At 47.4% G+C, this 18,214-nt stretch overlaps 1 protein-coding gene across 3 annotated transcripts in view; it reads left to right on the top strand.

Moving 5' to 3' along the window:
• pkn1a (protein kinase N1a) overlaps positions 1–18,214 on the top strand; it is a 48,917-nt gene that overhangs the window by 23,729 nt on the left and 6,974 nt on the right. For 2 of the 3 annotated variants that reach the window (XM_030351300.1, XM_030351299.1), the window contains exons 3-23: positions 1,347–1,452; positions 2,152–2,300; positions 2,736–2,856; positions 5,209–5,354; positions 6,421–6,634; positions 7,095–7,289; positions 7,894–8,003; positions 8,343–8,486; positions 8,890–8,965; positions 9,657–9,786; positions 9,951–10,035; positions 10,812–10,915; positions 11,332–11,407; positions 11,648–11,739; positions 12,190–12,366; positions 12,820–12,882; positions 12,982–13,058; positions 14,486–14,628; positions 14,743–14,850; positions 15,053–15,133; positions 15,644–17,917. In XM_030351300.1, the coding sequence (XP_030207160.1) occupies positions 1,347–1,452; positions 2,152–2,300; positions 2,736–2,856; positions 5,209–5,354; positions 6,421–6,634; positions 7,095–7,289; positions 7,894–8,003; positions 8,343–8,486; positions 8,890–8,965; positions 9,657–9,786; positions 9,951–10,035; positions 10,812–10,915; positions 11,332–11,407; positions 11,648–11,739; positions 12,190–12,366; positions 12,820–12,882; positions 12,982–13,058; positions 14,486–14,628; positions 14,743–14,850; positions 15,053–15,133; positions 15,644–15,847 (2,601 nt within the window). In that variant the 3' untranslated portion in view covers positions 15,848–17,917. Of the gene's footprint in view, positions 1–1,346; positions 1,453–2,151; positions 2,301–2,735; positions 2,857–5,208; positions 5,355–6,420; positions 6,635–7,094; positions 7,290–7,893; positions 8,004–8,342; positions 8,487–8,889; positions 8,966–9,656; positions 9,787–9,950; positions 10,036–10,811; positions 10,916–11,331; positions 11,408–11,647; positions 11,740–12,189; positions 12,367–12,819; positions 12,883–12,981; positions 13,059–14,485; positions 14,629–14,742; positions 14,851–15,052; positions 15,134–15,643; positions 17,918–18,214 lie in introns of those variants that run through there. The other variant, XR_003976135.1, reaches the window with a different exon arrangement.

Here is an 18,214-nt window from a genome sequence, read left to right as displayed (position 1 = left end):
GAAGTTCAGTGTTTGATCGAAAATCACCCGTTCGTCAAAGCGCAGGCTTTCTTGGTTCACTGGAGAAGGCGGGGCTGCACACGGAGTCTATACCATTTGCATACTCCCGAATGTTTAGTTTTTTTTATGAATGAAGAAACACCCGCATGCAAGAATAAGTTCACGTCTGAGTGTAGGCAACAAATGCGATTTAACTATTTACAAGTGCAAAAACACCAACATATTCTTAATTTGCTGAACACTTGTTTTTATCCTGAAAAAAGCCTCGTAAGGACAGTTCCTCTGTGTCTCTCTCGTAGATCACACCATCTTTCAACTTTTTAACTCATCTTTTTCATAAGTGGTCTTATACACCATCATGTTCCAGTGTAACCACCGCAGACACAAAGCTTTGAGCTCTGGTGTTTATTGTAATGGAAGACGTCTATTTAGTCTAAATCGCTTGCCACTTGTGATTGAGTAATGTTAAATTGCCCTATTAACCAAAACACTCGAAGCCTTCAGATGAAAACCGCTGAGTAATCGCTGATGTTAAATAAGACCAGGCAGCATGCTAAACATTTTGCCTGCTCAATGTTTACCAGTGTTGTAAAAGGAATATTCTTTGAACTGCATGTTTTATATCGGTAGAAAAGGATGTCATGAGGATGAGGTCTATCTTTTATAAATCCACAAAATAAGCCAAGTCTCTCTGATAACATGAAATGACAAGCACACTGTCCGAATGAGATTAATGCCAGCTAGATTATTATAATCCGTCATGTAGGACTGGAGATCTTTATAGTCTTGTCTTTTTAGAGTGCATTTTAGTCCATTTTATTCTTGTCTTTAAGGATTTACCTTAATAGTGCATTATTAACAGATGAACCTCTTCAAATAAATGTAACATGAGAATAATCTGGTTTCATGAAGGCTGGTTTGGATTGCATGAAATGAGTTATTATGGCTAGCATGCTTACAAAAACATATACAGTTATTCAAGGTTCTTCTAGATCGTATATGCTTTAGTAGTCTAACGAGCTACTCCTCATCCTGGCAGGCAGGAAGTTGATCGGACATCAAAGCGGGGTTATGTAACATAGATTATAAACCCCAAAATATGCTTCCTGGCATCATAGGCTTTTAAGACATTTTGTTGGATTTCATACAAAGAGCTTGAAATCTTCCAGTCCCTTCTTATGCAGATGGAATTCGACAGATGCTTTTCACTCATGTTTCTCGTCATGTTCTACACATCCCATCATCCCTTGGTTTCCGTAGAGACAAACACCCATGCAACACGATGTCCCTATTAAGAACTCTCATAAGGGATACTGACCACGGATCGCCTGGTCTGACCTGTACAGGTGGACAGTCAGCTGAGGAGCTCCAACCGCCGGCTGGAGGACCTCCACGCTCAGTTGCAGGAGCTGGATGCTCACATCGTGGTGAAGGGAGGAGATGAGAGTAAAGGTACGTCTGGACCACCAGGAAACGAACTGCAGTATTTCCATTCCGATGCACAAATCATCCCATTCTGACTTGATTTTCTGACGGTCTTCTGGCCATACCAGCCATACCTGCTTGCGGTCTGATGTCATGAGTGGTCCTATCTGATTCTAGATCATCTTGATTGCGTTCCAATCTCCTCTCACTGTGCACCAATTCCTACGCACATCAGCCCTTCGTGTTGAATAGGATGTCAAGTATCCGGAGATGACTACAAGCCTAGAAAGCCTGTCAACTTCAATCTTGGCACCAACTGTGAGGGGAGCCTGATATTTGGGTGCAAACTACCCTACAACATTTTGTCACCTGTGCAGAGTTTATATATTGAAGTTGGCAGCAGTGGCTCCAGAATGGGATCGGCTCAATGGAACTCCCAAGTTTAATCTTTGACCGTCACAGAACTGAAGGCTGCAAAAGTGCTATATTAAAGCTGCAGTTGCAAACAATCAAGTGCTGCAGAGTGAAATGGCAGATAAAAAAAATTAACCCCAAGGTACTTTGGTTGAGCTGCAGCAACACTCTTTGTCCTCGTGTGATTCACAAGCAAGAGGGATTCCCGACCAATTTTGGCAAGATTCGCCAAGATTGGTCAGAGATTTGCGGCGGTGGGGGGGGAAATGATCTATATTGTTTGACTACATATCCGTTCCTCCCCCTATGTAGACGAGTGTCCCCAGTCGCCGGGCACCGAGAGCCGGACCAGCGTCCAGCTGGACCGCATCTCGGCCCTGGAGAGACAGCTCAACATAGAGCTCAAGGTCAAACAAGGAGCCGAGAACATGATCCCCATCTACGCTAATGGATCCACCAAGGTACTGGAGATCCATCAGACACAGGCCGTCCTTATATGTAGGAATATCCAAAGGGATTTATAAAGTTCAAGACGTACACGCACGCACGCACACACACACACGGCTCCAACATGTTACTTGCAATCCATTACTCCGATTTGATAATTGATATCGATCAGACAAATGCATGCAACCATGTGGGTGCATGTAACACATGCACACTATTCAATATGTATTAATGTTTATATCCCACTTATGGCATCCTTTTATCCTACACATAATATTCCTTAGGAGCAAATTTATTCCTAATAAATTCTAAATAGAGACAACGTAAAGTGAAAAAACACTGTAGGACACAGTACATTGAAGTTGGTTTCTTAAACGCCTCATCTCGCTTTCATGTTTGGCTCTCTGTGTCCGTCATGTGACCGGCTTCCTCATGTCTCATCCAATCAGGACAAGAAGATGCTTCAAACAGCCCAGCAGATGCTGCAGGACAGCAAGACCAAGATCGACATCATCCGCATGCAGATACGCAAGGCCGTGCAGGCCACCGAGCACAGCGACGACCCGCAAGGTGAGGCAGGTCGCCGGAACCCCTGTCCGTTTTGAAATGACGTGGATCCAGAACCGTTGACTCTAATATCAACAGCTGTGAGCACCGTCTAGGGGGGGACTAGGGGGGGACTAGGGAGTCAAATCACAACCGTTCCATTCCTGACCACACCCAGTCTCTTAAAATCGTCTCGGATCCCATTTCATGGAAACGATGAGATAATAACAAGAAGCAGTGTATGAATCCACAATGAAAGGACCAGCTCCTTCTCCTACACCTTCCGACACACGCGCACAAAGTCACCCTCACGCACGGTCACAATGGCAGTTGGGTCGCTGCCGTGTGTGACACACACAGAGACATAACACGTGCCTGGCGTATCCAGGCAGAGCCCTACACTGCCGTTTGTGCTGAGAGAGCGATCAATGCAGTTTTCAGAGCAGGTGAGTGAGTCTCCCTATAGGGCTGGTGGAGTGCATGGTGGACCCTAATGGCCACTGCTGGGAAAGCAAAACGGGCTTGATGAAGGACGAGAGAGGTGAATGGTCAGCAGAGAGAGAGAGGATAGAGAGAGGGGATGGGGGTTGTGATTTGTAGAAACGCATAACCGCAAATGGGAGAAGGAGGGGGAGAGAGAGAGAGGGAGTGAGAGGCATAAGTAGAGGGGGATGGAGAAGGGAGCTCTCAGGAGAGATTGGAAGGGCATTAGCGATAAAAGATGGAGACTAACAATAGAGTTTTTCCTGTGGGGCTCTTTATGATTTGGATTCATCCGGGGCCAGGAGAACTACTGTTATGATGAAGAATGGTGTGTTTTAAAAGCGGGGAAAGATGGAGGCTGTTTGGACAGACCACTCAAAGGAGGCCGCTTCTCCTCTGTGGAATGTTTTAAAGACATTTTGTAGTTTTAGATGGATTATTACTGGCAGCAGCCGTAAATTCTTTTGAAGACGCCGCGTTCCAGGATGGCTCTTCTATAAGTTTGTACACTTTGCCCATCGCTCCAGATACCTTCTGGTTATTATTTTGGTCTGAGGCAGAATGTTGGCAGAGGCCACCTTGTCTCTCTGCCGGTCTCTCATTCTCCATCTATCTCTCGCAGTCTCTACTGCTCTCTGTTCTCCGTTTGAATCGGTGTGTCTCTCTCTCTCTCTAGCTAGCGTTCCGTTTATCCCTCTCTGTGTCCATCTATGTCTCTCTGTCTCCATCTCCTCTGTCTCTAGCTCTCTCTCTCTCTCTCTGTCTTGCATGTCTCCTCCTGTCTCTGTTCTATCTCTCTTCGAATGCCCTCTCGCTCCAAAGCCTCATTGTATTTTAGTGTTGTTTTCTTGGGTTTGAAAGTCACTCTGAGTATCGCTGAGGTCCTGCACAACTTGTGTTTGTGCATGCTTGTGAGACATTCTCCAGGCCCACCACCTGCAGGGTCACTTATCAGGATGTGAACTCCAGACACATCACCTTATTAGGCATCAACATGCATTTGCCTGATCTCTGTCTCTCTCTCGCTCTCTGCTCTCTGCTCTCTGCTCTCTGCTCTCTCTCTCTCTCTCTCTCTCTCTCTCTCTCTCTCTCTCTCTCTCTCTTTCTCTTTCTCTTTCTCTTTCTCTTTCTCTTTCTCTTTCTCTTTCTCTTTCTCTTTCTCTTTCTCTTTCTCTTTCTCTCTCTCTCTCTCTTTCTCTTTCTCTTTCTCTCTCTCTAACTGAATGCTCACCATCTCATCATTCTATTGGGGGTCACTGCGCTCTATTGGGACTATTTTCTGGTACTTTCCCATACCAAGGCTTTTCCATTTCCATCTTACTCCTTCTGCACAAATCCATCCCTCTGTTAAACCCTTCTCCTCCCCCCTCCCTCTCATCTCCTCATATGCTATGTTGTTTAAGCTGGGTCTCTGCCTCATATGTCCTTCAATGGTTTTCCCATCCCAGCTCTGCATGTGTCTAAACATGTAGCGAAACAGTATTATGAGGCATTATAAGATTCAGGTTTATCATTTGAATGGAATATACTTGGATAACTTGTGAGTTGTATATTTGATTTTAATATGGTTGCTCACCTGGTCACTGTTAACATAAAGTTTATGTGTGTGCGAAGGTTAAAGACTATGTAACCCTAACCTGTAGTGACAATGACATGTGTGTGTAAGCGATTGTGTGTTACCGTGACCATTATATTTGTGCACGAGTGTTTGGTGTGTTACCGTGAACCTGATGTGTGTGTGTGTGTGTGTGTGTCTGTGTGTGTGTGTGTGTGTGTGTGTCTGTGTGTGTGTGTGTGTGTGTGTGTGTGTGTGTGTGTGTTACCGTGACTGTGTGTTACCGTTACCACGACATATGTGCGTGACCCTGACCGGTCGGTGTGTGTTTCCGGTAGGTAACAACGACATGTACGGAGTGGAGCTGCGCATCGAGGAGCTCCGTCACCACTACAGGGTGGAGCACGCGGTGGCCGAGGGGGCCAAAAACGTCCTGCGGCTCCTGGGGGCCAGCAAGGTTCAGGACAAGAAGGCCCTGAGCGAGGTCAGCCCGCCCCCTCCACTGTCCCACCACTTGGTGTACACCCTATGAGCTCATAAGGCAGACCTCGTCCACTGTCCCACTACATAGTGTACACCCTATGAGCTCATAAGGCAGACCTCGTCCACTGTCCCACCACTTGGTGTACACCCTATGAGCTCATAAGGCAGACCTCGTCCACTGTCCCACTACATAGTGTACACCATTGGTCCCAAATAGGGGGCCCGGACCCGGCCCTACGCAAGCTATATCAAGTGTAAACCCTATGAGCTCACTATTAAGGTGTTTTTCACTGGAAGTCATCGTAGAACAAACACGGGTGTCAGTCAAAACTAATTAGGGGTCTGGTGCTTCTAGAAAGCGGGGCAAAGCTAGTGGACTTGTCTTCACTGGTTTGGTCCACTGGCCGTGCCCTGGGACACGACAGGAGCAGATGCATCGTTAGTGTTAAGAGGCAGACCTGTTTTTCGTGCTGATGAAGTTACCGTCACAAGAGGCGAGGTTCTGGGGGATCGATGTGTTATTACCAACAATGCATTTATTTTGATGTGCAGTGCCTATTCCCAACTCTGCAGTCTGATCTTTAGGCAACAATCTCATTCCTTTTACTGGGAAATATAGACGTGGACAATGATTCACAAAGATATATATAGTAGAAAATCGAATGGCTTGAATCAATATGTCTCAAAAGGGCTTTAAGGTCCTCAAACGCAAAGCCGATAATTAAGAAAGTAAAATATGCACGTCATTTAGAAAATCGAACACATTACTTTCTATAGACCCGGAACTCGATGATCCGTCAGCTTTTGCCTTGTTTGATTTCTAAGTTTGATGGATGCATTCGGGTGTATTTGGTCAATAAAGAGGCCAACATTTTGATAAGCAGCAAAGTTTGTAAAAAGCAATTTTTGCATCCGAATTGGTCTGAAAGTTCCGGAACCCCAAAAAAATAATCAAATGTGACTGTTCATAGACCTCACTGAGGCTGAGGGTGAGTTGTGAAGACTGCTTGACGGTGGGCAGGTGAAATGCTTTGTGGGCCTGGAAATGAACCGGCCCCTCTCCCCAGGCCCAGTGCCTCCTGAGCGAGGCGTCCCAGCGCCTGGACCTCCTGCGGGACGCCCTGGACCAGAGGCTGGCCGAGCTCCCCGCGGACCACCCCAAGGCCAGCCTCATCAAGGAGGAGATGGTCCTGGCCGCCTCGCCAGCCTTCAGCTCCCGCCACGGCGCCCCCTACCTCCGCAACCAGTACAGCACCCTCAGCAAGCCCTCGCCGCTCACTGGTGAGGATGGGCAAACGTGTCATGTACTGGTTTGGGTTGGAATCCAGTCCAAATACTTCTGTCCTGGTTAATAAAAACATTGTTAATATATATATATGTATGTATGTATGTATGTATGTATGTATGTATGTATATATATATGTGTATATATATATATATATGAAAAGGGCAAATTAAATATATTGAGATATAATACGGGCCTGTATTTATCAGGTGTAAGTGAATAGCTATTGCCAGATATTAAAAGATCTGGGTGTCCACCCTGATGCTGGTTAGATCAGTCTCCAGGCCTACCTATTGGACTTTAGGGTTTTACTTATAGTGGGTTACATATTTCTGATGACATGATTTAGTAATTTTCCTGAATAAAACATGGCAAATTATATAATTTCTAACGTGTGTGTGTGTGTGTGTGTGTGTGTGTGTGTGTGTGCGTGCGTGTGCGTCCGTCCGTCCCCAGGTACCCTGCAGGTGCAGCTGTTGGGCTGTGTGGGCGTGCTGGAGGTGGTGCCTGGCCGCTCTAAGGGCACGTCGGCCATGTTGCCGTGCTACAGCCCCGGGGACAGCAAGTCCTTCATGCGGGGCACCAAGGGGCTCTACGGACGCAGTGGCTCGCTCAGCGGCAAGACCCCCAGCAAGACGGACGAGCTCTCTTGTGAGTGGATGGGCTAGTCCTGCTAGGGCTGCTCGATTAGGAAAAAAAATCATAATCACGATTAATTTGGTCAATTTTGAAATCACGATTATTCAAACAATTGTTTTTGAGTTTGAAAACATGATGCTGCATTTCTCTCCAAAAAACTGTTACGGAGACCTTTGAAGTCCCCTTAAATAAAAACACAAAATGTTTAAATCGAAAAAATCAAAAAATAATGTACAAAAATGTTTAGGCTGTTTATTTTTGCAATTTCTATAAAGCATTTAATGAATAAAACAAAAATACTTAAGAATGCGAAATTGCGCTAAACATTCAATTAATCCCACAGTCCAAGGTTCTGCTGTGTAGACTGTTTGTTTTGAGTAGGATTCGAGAGAGGGCAGGCGATTTATGATAAAAAGCAAACGTCTGCCCCCTGCCGCTCTACGTCCCTCAACCAGTGAGTGACATTGTACCTGTGATTGACAGGCGAGATAGATTACCGAAAGTGTTGTACAGAGGCAGGCGCAGTCAAATTGGATATTCTCACAGCGTATTTTACTAGCTGACGAATGGCTTTGTCATTCCTAACGTGAGTGTGTGTGTCTTTGTGTGGGCGTAGCGGAGGTGAGTGCGGTCCTGAAGATGGACAACGGCGTGGTGGGTCAGACAGCCTGGAAGACCGTAGGAGATCAGGCCTGGGACCAGACCTTCACCGTGGAGCTGGAGAGGGTGAGCACATTTACACCTGCACGCTTCACAAAGTACTATCGCATTCACTCGATTTTAGTGTATTTAATAAGGAGTCAACCACTTCATCAGATATTTTCTTTGACCAATTGCTATCTGCATACAACTTTCCTTTGATCCGTCTGGAAACTTTTAAAACGGTAGTTAAAAAAAGGACAAGTTGAAAGAGTGCCCATTACGAAATCGATGTGTACTGATCTAAACGTTAAGGGCACAAAGTTGAGCATTTTTTTATGACGAGATCACCGACTGTGAAAGCTGTGTTGCCTGTCTGGGATGCGTTTGAAGTCTTCATTGTGTGCGTGTGTGTGTGTCTAACAGTCCAGGGAGATGGAGATAGCGGTGTACTGGAGGGACTACAGGTCTCTGTGTGCCCTAAAGTACCTGAAGCTGGAGGACTTCCTGGACAACCAGAAGCACGCAGTGCAGCTGGAGCTGGAACCACAGGGGCTGCTGCTGGCGGAGGTACGCCTCTGACCCATCTCTCACACGCACTGGTCTCCCTCACGCACAAACACAATAGCTCACATACAAACACGCACACAATGTTTCACACACGCACGCACGCACACGCACACAATCTCACAAACAGACGTGCACACACGTACATGCGCACGCTCAATCTCGCACATGCACAATCTCGCACACAATCTCATACACACTCGCATAATGGCGCACCCAATCTTGCACATAGACATACTATCTCGCAAGCAGTCACAATCTCGCACACACAAACGTGTGAGCACACATACCAATACACTCGCCAAAATAGCGCAGACACACAATATACTATATGTTTAGCAAATAATGATGTAGCAAATAATGGTGTATGGATGTGTGTGTGTTTGTGCGTGTGTGTCTGTACCAGGTGACCTTTTTCAACCCTGTGATCGAGAGAGTCCCTCGTCTTCAGAGGCAGAAGAAGGTCTTCTCCAAACAGCAGGGTGAGCGTCCGTTTCATCAGCACGGGGACCTCTCTCAACACGGTTTCCCAGACGCTGCCTACACTGTTGTCTGAGTTTCAATATTAGGTCGAGGGCGGCTTTTATACCACCGCCCACTCGCCATGTCTCACCGGGACTGGGCTCGAATGTTATCCCTCCAATGAACACAAGCTCATCCGTTGTGCTGCAATGTCGTTTCAGCTGTTAGGCTGTCTGCTCTTGATGCATTCAGATTTGTGAAACTGCTTCTTTGGCATGGGTTTTAATGGTAAAGAGGTCATTTATAACTCCTTCTATAATAGCATTTCAAACCTTCACACAGTTTATGCTCATGCTCATTCCACCCTATTTGCATGCATGCATATTATACAGCTCTGTGGCTTACATCATGCAAATATACTTCTGCTACTAGCCCTACAAATAGTAAGTTTCAGGCTTATCAGTGGTTGGAATGGTGATGGCTCTTCAATTATTCAGTTTGGTCACGTCACCTCAAAAGGGGAACAGGAAGTAGAATTGTATTTTGGGTATTCAATGGCTTTGTACTGTCACCACCAAGACCATTGGTACGCTTGGAGCTCAGCAGTTCCCCCTTGTGGTTGGTTTCAATGGCGCGGCGAGGTTGACGGAGATGAAGTCTACATTGATGTTTACAATGGGGTTGTCTCTGTGTGTGTGTGTGTGTGTGTAGGCAAGGCCTTCTTGCGTGCGCGGCAGATGAACGTGGACATTGGGACGTGGGTGAGGCTGCTGCGGAACGCCATCCCCACCGTCAACAACACAGGAACCTACAGCCCCCACGCACACAGCCTCACCAGCGGGTAAAACACACACCCAGCGAGGGTCCATCCAGCAGCATGGTTCCTGCAGTCTCTCCCTGCTGTGTTTCCCGGTACTGTGTGTCGTCTAAACACCCTGTTTGTGTACGTACCCGTGTGTGTGTGTGTGTGTGTGTGTGTGTGTGTGCGCGCGTGTGTGTTTCCAGGGAAATCTGTATGGAGAAGCTGAGTCTGGACAGCGACTCTCCATACAAAGGAGAAAACAAGAGAGACACGGAAAACAACACGCCGGTGAGAAAGACAGACGGGTTGCGGTAGAGGGAGGCAGGGAGAGGGAGACAGATGGGAAGGGAGAGAGAGAACGAAAATAAGGGGAGACAGAGCGAAAAGCAGGTGAGAGAGAGAACGAAAAGAAGGTGAGAGAGAGAACGAAGATAAGGGGAGACAGGGAACGAAAAGCAGGTGAGAGAGGGAACGAAAAGAAGGTGAGAGAGAACGAAAAGCAGGTGAGAGGGAATGAAAAGCAGGTGAGAGAGGGAACGAAAAGCAGGTGAGAGAACGAAAAGCAGGTGAGAGAGGGAACGAAAAGCAGGTGAGGGAGAACGAAAAGACGGTGAGAGAACGAAAAGCAGGTGAGAGAGAGGGAACGAAAAGAAGGTGAGAGGGAATGAAAAGAAGGTGAGAGGGGGAACGAAAAGAAGGTGAGAGGGGGAACGAAAAGAAGGTGAGAGAGAACGAAAAGACGGTGAGAGAGAACGAAAAGAAGGTGAGAGAGGGAACGAAAAGAAGGTGAGAGAGGGAACGAAAAGAAGGTGAGAGAGGGAACGAAAAGAAGGTGAGAGAGGGAACGAAAAGAAGGTGAGAGAGGGAACGAAAAGAAGGTGAGAGAGGGAACGAAAAGAAGATGAGAGAGGGATCGAGAAGAAGGTGAGAGGGAGAAGGAAAAGAAGGTGAGAGAGGGATCGAGAAGAAGGTGAGAGAGGGTTTTCTTTATTTTTCTCCCCCACAACTCCTAATATCCTGCGTCTTGCTCTCTCTCTGTCCGTCCGTCTGTCTGTGTTCCTCAGGAGCGGGTGCCTGCTATCGAGCCCTTCTCCCCCCCTGACCTCACTCCTGACCTCACCCATGACCTCAACCCAGAGTGTACTGCCCAAACCCCCCCTGTTGACAGGTGCTCACACACGCCTGCGTGCGCGCCCCCACACGCACACACACACGCGCGCACTCAATGTTTATAACACTGTTCAAGGTTAAGTATGATACAAGTGCTGTTTCATTGAAACTCAAGAGCCTTTGTTATATTTACCATTTTGCTCGCAAACCACTAGACCTTTGGATGATAAAGGATGAAAAGCTGTGTCATACATTCAACACAGACATGTCCGAGCGTGGCCATCACTGTCTGATCGATGCCAACTTGCTGACGATTGTACCTGTGTCTTTCTACCTGTCTCTCCACCCATCTATGGTCTTGTCTGTCTCTCTTTCTCTGTCTCTGTCTCCCTCTGTTCCTATGGTGTTAATCTGCCTGCCTCTCTCGGCCCGTCGGCCTCTCTGTCTGTGTCTCTCTGTCTGGCTGTCCTGCAGTAAGCAAAGAAAGGGCCCGCTGTCCCTCAAGGACTTCCGTCTGATCGCCGTGCTCGGCAGGGGACATTTTGGAAAGGTAATGTTGGACACCTGGAACCGACACACAACTCCTTCAAACCCTGTCAACCATTCAATGATTCCCTTGTTTTTCTCGTAAAAATAAATAAAACGTGTACTTCATACAGTTATACTGTATACTACAAAATCATCTTTAAGACATTGGATAAACCCGAGCATTACGATGGCCTCCCCTTGACCCTCCTTATGGTTGACCCTGGTTGACGTGACACGGGCTCATTGGCTGTTTGACCTCCAGGTGCTGCTGTCGGAGTACAAGAAGAGCGGCACCATGTACGCTATCAAGGCCCTGAAGAAGGGAGACATCGTATCCAGGGACGAGGTGGACAGGTACATGCACGTCCGTGTTAAAGCCCGTATCGCACTTCATCCCGATCCCTAAGAGCCTCACAGGGCAAATCCCCCAGTCCCCCCCGAGAACCCTTCTAACCCTAAAACACTCGTAAGCGAGGGAGAGAACCTTCTAAGAGGCATACAGATCCACAGCCCTCGTGCTTGGGATGATTGGGAGTCAGGAGGTTAGTGTCGGGTAGTCTCTAAGGAAGGTAGAGCGAGGGGCGTTTCCAGGCAACCGGAGGTCTCCCCTGATGGATGCCTGTGTCTTTCCTGGAGCACGACACAGGCCATCGTGAAACCCAATGTTTGTTTCTCGGTTTATCTCAAATACGCAACCTAAAATAATGAGCATGGGACTCGCTTTGGACAGACGCGACCGGGTCGTGCTCCCAGACCCCTGTGTTATTCCACCACTGATCCTTTGGCCCTCTCTCTGGACCGCAGCCTCATGTGCGAGAAGAGGATCTTCGAGGCGGTCAACTCGTCCCAGCACCCCTTCCTGGTCAACCTGTTTGCGTGCTTCCAGACGCCGGAGCACGTGTGCTTCGTCATGGAGTACACGGCGGGCGGAGACCTCATGATGCACATCCACACGGACGTCTTCACAGAGCCGCGCGCCATGTAAGTAGCGTGTGTGCGTGTGTGCGTGTGTGTGTGTGTCTTGATCACAGCAGCTGAACGAGACACACAACCATTGGAATTTGTATGAGCACGGGTTTGAACGTGTGTGAGAATGGGAGTGTATTATGTGAATGTGTGTGTGTGTAATATGTGTTTGCCGTGTGTATATGTATGTATGTTTGTAGGGGGCATGTATGTAGGGGCGTATGAGTTAGTGTGTCAAGCATGCGTGTTCATGTGGCTGTGTATGCGTGGATATGTGAGAAGTATATGTGTCCGTGTCCAAGCTATTGGAGCATCACTATTGGTTTCTGTAGCTGTCACTCATGGGACTACCTTTGAGGTTTGCTGGCTGGTCGGCTGAAAGCCAAAACCTTCCAAGTTGATCATATAGGTTTAGAATGTGTATGCCATGTTCCCATCCTGATGGCATGTGTTCGCTCCCATCTGTAGGTTCTACTCGGCCTGCGTTGTGCTTGGACTCCAGTTCCTTCATGACCATAAGATTGTGTACAGGTGAGCGCACATGACTTAGGACTGGATCTTTCAACATTTTACTCTAAGTTCCTTCCTAACACATCAGTCTCATGCTTGGTTACTCTTGTTATGCTCCAGAGACCTCAAGCTGGACAATCTGCTGCTGGACAAAGATGGCTACGTCAAGATCGCCGATTTTGGCCTTTGTAAAGAAGGTGGGTGTGGATGACTCTTTTCAAATTTGCATTTCATCGCAAATTATGTGGTGTTTTTCTTGGTTGCAATGTCACATTGCAAGGTAATACTTTACAATACGGGTGCATTTAATAACCATTCATTAGCATAGGTTAACTAAGATGTAATTAACAATTAACTATTTTAAGGTTAGGTTTAGTGAGTTTTGGCTAAGGTTTAACCCTTACCCTAACCCTAAAAACTCATATATAATTGAATACCTTAGTTAACATGACCAGGATTATGAAGACAATTGATACATGTGAACACATTAGTACATTTTTACTAGACCATTTGTCAAAAGTTAATTGTTAGTTAATGCTTATAAGTGCATTTGCTAATGTTGGTTAATGATAAAGTGTAAACCCCTGTGGGAAGATGATTGATGTGAAATACTGGGGTGGAGTTTTAAGTTTCTGGGACCTGGAATGTCCGCCCTGGCTGAGGTTGGAATCTATCGTTTTGTTTGGCTGCTTTTTATACTTCTTTTGTCCACATCTGGTATAAATACATAATTTATTCTTTCATCTGCACTTTCTCACCAACTACAACGCCCTCCATCCCTGTCTCCCTTTATCTGTCTCCCTCCATCTCTATCTCCCTTTATCTGTCTCCCTCCACCTGTCTCCCTCCATCCCTGTCTCCCTTTATCTGTCTCCCTCCATCTCTGTCTCCCTCCACCTGTCTCCCTCCATCTGTCTCCCTCCATCTCTGTCTCCCTCCATCTGTCTCCCTCCACCTGTCTCCCTCCACCTGTCTCCCTCCACCTGTCTCCCTCCACCTGTCTCCCTCCATCTGTCTCCCTCCACCTGTCTCCCTCCATCCGTCTCCCTCCACCTGTCTCCCTCCATCCCTGTCTCCCTCCATCTCTGTCTCCCTCCATCCCTGTCTCCCTCCATCTGTCTCCCTCCATCTGTCTCCCTCCATCTGTCTCCCTCCATCTGTCTCCCTCCATCTGTCTCCCTCCATCTGTCTCCCTCCATCTCTGTCTCCCTCCATCTGTCTCCCTCCATCTCTGTCTCCCTCCATCTGTCTCCCTCCATCTGTCTCCCTCCATCTGTCTCCCTCCATCTGTCTCCCTCCATCTGTCTCCCTCCATCTGTCTCCCTCCATCTCTGTCTCCCTCCATCTGTCTCCCTCCATCTGTCTCCCTTTATCTCTGTCTCCCTCCATCTGTCTCCCTCCATCCCTATATCTTCTCCATCAATATCGGTCTCTCTTCATCTCTCTGTCTACCTCTAACTATGTCTCTGTGCTGATCTCCCTCGCTCTCTCTCTCTGTCTGTGTGTGTGTGTGTGTGTGTGTGTGTGTGTGTGTGTGTGTGTGTGTGTGTGTGTGTGTGTGTGTGTGTGTGTGTGTGTGTGTGTGTGTGTGTGTGTGTGTGTGTGTGTGTGTGTGTGTGTTTAGGGATGGGTTATGGTGATCGGACCAGTACATTCTGCGGGACCCCAGAGTTCTTGGCCCCGGAGGTGCTGACAGACACCTCGTACACCCGCGCCGTGGACTGGTGGGGGCTGGGGGTCCTCATCTATGAGATGCTGGTGGGCGAGGTGAGGAAGAACACGCAGAAACACATCACACACTCACACCATGCAAGAATCCAACGATGAAATTGCAGTTCCCATAAGAATGGCAGGGTTGATCGTGTGTGTGTGTGTGTTTAGTCCCCGTTTCCAGGTGACGATGAGGAGGAGGTGTTTGACAGCATTGTGAACGATGAAGTGCGCTACCCACGCTTCCTCTCCACTGAGGCCATAGGCATAATGAGGAGGGTAAGAACAGACGCACACACAGACAGACGCTATCTAGGCCGGAAAACCGAACACAAATGCTTTACAAACTGACATACATACGTATAGCTGCATACACACGCATACATAAGATGTTGTCATATACAGTACATCTCACACTCGCGTTCAAACCCAGCACTTGCAAATGTGTGTGTGTGTGTGTGTGTGTTTGTGTGTGGACCAGCTGCTGAGGAGGAACCCTGAGAGACGGCTGGGCTCCGGGGAGAAAGATGCAGAGGAGGTGAAGAAGCAGCCATTCTTCAAGGTAAGGACCGACAGCCGCTCGAGTAGCTAACCCACAGCAGTTCCTTAAAAGCAAAACAATGGGAAAGATTCAATCGTGTGTGTGTGTGTGTGTGTGTGTGTGTGTGTGTGTGTGTGTGTGTGTGTGTGTGTGTGTGTGTGTGTGTGTGTGTGTGTGTGTGTGTGTGTGTGTGTCTGTCTTTGCACTGTCTTACTTCCTTCCTCTTTTCCTTCTCCCCGCCCCCCCCTTTGCTCAACCACTACCTGCCTCCCTCTCTCCTGCCTCCCTCTCTCCTCCCCCACCTGCCTCCCTCTCTCCTCCCCCACTTGCCTCCCTCTCCTCCCCCACCTGCCTCCCTCTCTCCTCCCCCACCTGCCTCCCTCTCTCCTCCCCCACCTGCCTCCCTCTCTCCTCCCCCACCTGCCTCCCTCTCTCCTCCCCCACTTGCCTCCCTCTCTCCTCCCCCCCCCCCCCCACCTGCCTCCCTCTCTCCTCCCCCACCTGCCTCCCTCTCTCCCTGGCCCCCTGCAGTCCATGGACTGGGAGGCGCTGCTCCAGAGGAAGCTCACCCCTCCCTTCGTGCCGCGCATCGCGGGCAAGGAGGATGTCAGCAACTTTGACGAGGAGTTCACCACCGAGGCGCCGTCCCTCACGCCGCCGCGAGAGCCCCGCACGCTCTCCCGCAAGGACCAGGACAGCTTCCGGGACTTTGACTACGTCTCCGACCTCTGCTAGTTGGAGCCCGCGTGGAGGGGGCCGATGTTGGGTCAAAGGTCACCGGCTGTGGCAGGGGGGTCTGGTTTTTAGTTGAGGGCAGGGGTGGGGTGGTTGTTATGTGATCCTTGTGGAGAGTTTTAGGGGGGGGTGGGGGGTTCTGACCATCGTGGGCGGACGGTGTCCTTTGACGTGTGGGAGTTTTCGCTCCACCTGCCACCCCGCTGTGAATGAATGGGGACAAACGTGTGTGTGTGTGTGTGTCTGTCTGTCTCTGTCTCTGTGTGGGTGTGTGTGTGTGTGTGTTCTTTCTCTGGACCAACAAGAGATATGGACACAGGCACCGATGACTTGCGGCGTTGTGTCAGGAGACAAGATGGATGCCATGAAAATGAAGTACTATCAAAATCACACGCAAAAACAGTTATTAGTATCTGATTGATTAGTATCTGATCCTTTTTGTTTTCTTCAGGACTATAAAGTGATTTTCTTTTTTTTTTCTATTCACACCAACGGCTGCTGTCATACTACCAGTTGGTAGAACAGTATCATGCAGACATTGCATCTTCACTCGCCAGTGATTATCCTCCTCTGCCTGTATGGGGTAGTCTGTCTAGCTATGAATCAGAGACCCTCAGTCTTTCTGTAACGTTTTATAGAAGGCAGATCTGTGTGACATGGCCTCCTAGCCCGATGCCTTACATTTCTACTCGCCCACAAAAAAGCTTCATTTTTTTTTTCTGTTTTCTTGTAAATGTTGCGATTGTCCAAGAATGCAATAAGTGATTTGCGAATGTCAGAAAATAAGTGTTTATACATGGTTGTTCTTAATGGAGCAGAGTGAAATCGATTTCAAAACAAACAAAAGCTTGGAGGAGTTTGGACTCAATATCTCATAAAAGGACCTAGACTTGTATCGTGACGACGGCGCCGCTGAAAACGCCGGCACAAGCGTGCTGTCTTATGTGTTGGGGTGAAGAACCACTATTCCAGGTTGTTGACCCTCTGTCAGGAGAAAGAGGTCTCGTTTGTTTAACTGTTGCTCTTCTCTACACATTTCCTATTTTTCTTATTTGAGGTTTTAGTTTCTCTGCCCCAAAGGCAGGACGATGAGTCTTGTTATTTTATTTTTATTATTATGGAACCCTTCAAAATGTTGCATACATCTCGCTGCTTAATGGGGAAATATAGCGCCTTAGGCCCATGCCTACTCTGTCTACCTTTTAAAATCATCACAAAATCACGAGCCGTAACCAGCAGGAAAAAGATGTGGGCATGCATTTTAATTCACATGGCATTGGGGAAAATTGATCCGACCTAAAAATTCAAGTCAAAATGTTGATTACCCAAGACGCACAATTCTGTTGCTCTGATGAAACCTGAGATTTGATGATTTGTAGCTCATGTTGCAGGAGTTCCTCTACCTGACCCCTCTTTATAGAAAGGCATTATGAGCGATACTGAAGAACTGCCTTGAAATAAAAGCTTGATGATGTTTTAGTGTATTATTATGACTGGTAGTTACCTGTAGCCTACTGCTATTGTAGAGGAAGTAAGCTATTTACCGACAATCCCACCCAGGTGAAAAGAAAACAAACTGGTCTTGGCAAAGTTCTTAGAAACAGCTTGCCACATCTTTTAATTGTCATGTTTCCCATCGTGGCGATACCATCTCCATTGTTCTGTAGTCTACTAATGTGAATGCAAGTGCTCTTGGAAAAACGGTTTCTTCAGGAGCAAAGACAAGTCATTATTAGGTGGGTGGGATAAGCAATATTGTATCAACTTTTGTGTGTGAATTTGTTCAGTGATTATTGCATTCTTGCTGTCCATTCTTTACCACATGAGATACTAAAAACAAAATATCATTTTAAGGATTCTTGAACCATTATCCGTAATCATGAGTCTGTGGCCTGGTTCATTTGTTTTCTGTGGAATTCAGGCTCTGCTATCCTAAATCCTTGTCTGTATCAATTGTTGTTCAACTGTATGTATAACAATGTGAACCGGATTCCTCTTGTGTACGACAATACAAAATTGTGTGAAAGTATGACAAGTGTATTTTATAAAGTTATTTTTCGGTCAGAAGGACATGGCCTAGGATTGGTATTGTGTTTTAAACCATTTATCTGAAAAGTCTCACTACTGATCCGACAAGCGGTTGCTGCAGAAACTTTAAGGGTCAGGACATGCCCTGTAGCTTACAGAACAGGTCCCACGGGCCTGCTTCTGAATTGTAGACTCAATGCGAGTCGAGTTCTAGAGATATACTCTATAAACTTGCTAAACGTTGTCTTCAAAACTAGTAACGTGCAAGAATTGGACTGGTTACTTATCGGCTCATTTTAAGAATATAACTAGCTTGTAGTGTAAAGAGAAAAATGTTGC

This window comes from Gadus morhua, chromosome 3, assembly GCF_902167405.1.
Source record: "Gadus morhua chromosome 3, gadMor3.0, whole genome shotgun sequence".
NCBI classification, from domain to species: domain Eukaryota; kingdom Metazoa; phylum Chordata; class Actinopteri; order Gadiformes; family Gadidae; genus Gadus; species Gadus morhua.
This window is presented reverse-complemented; position numbering and strand designations above follow the sequence as displayed.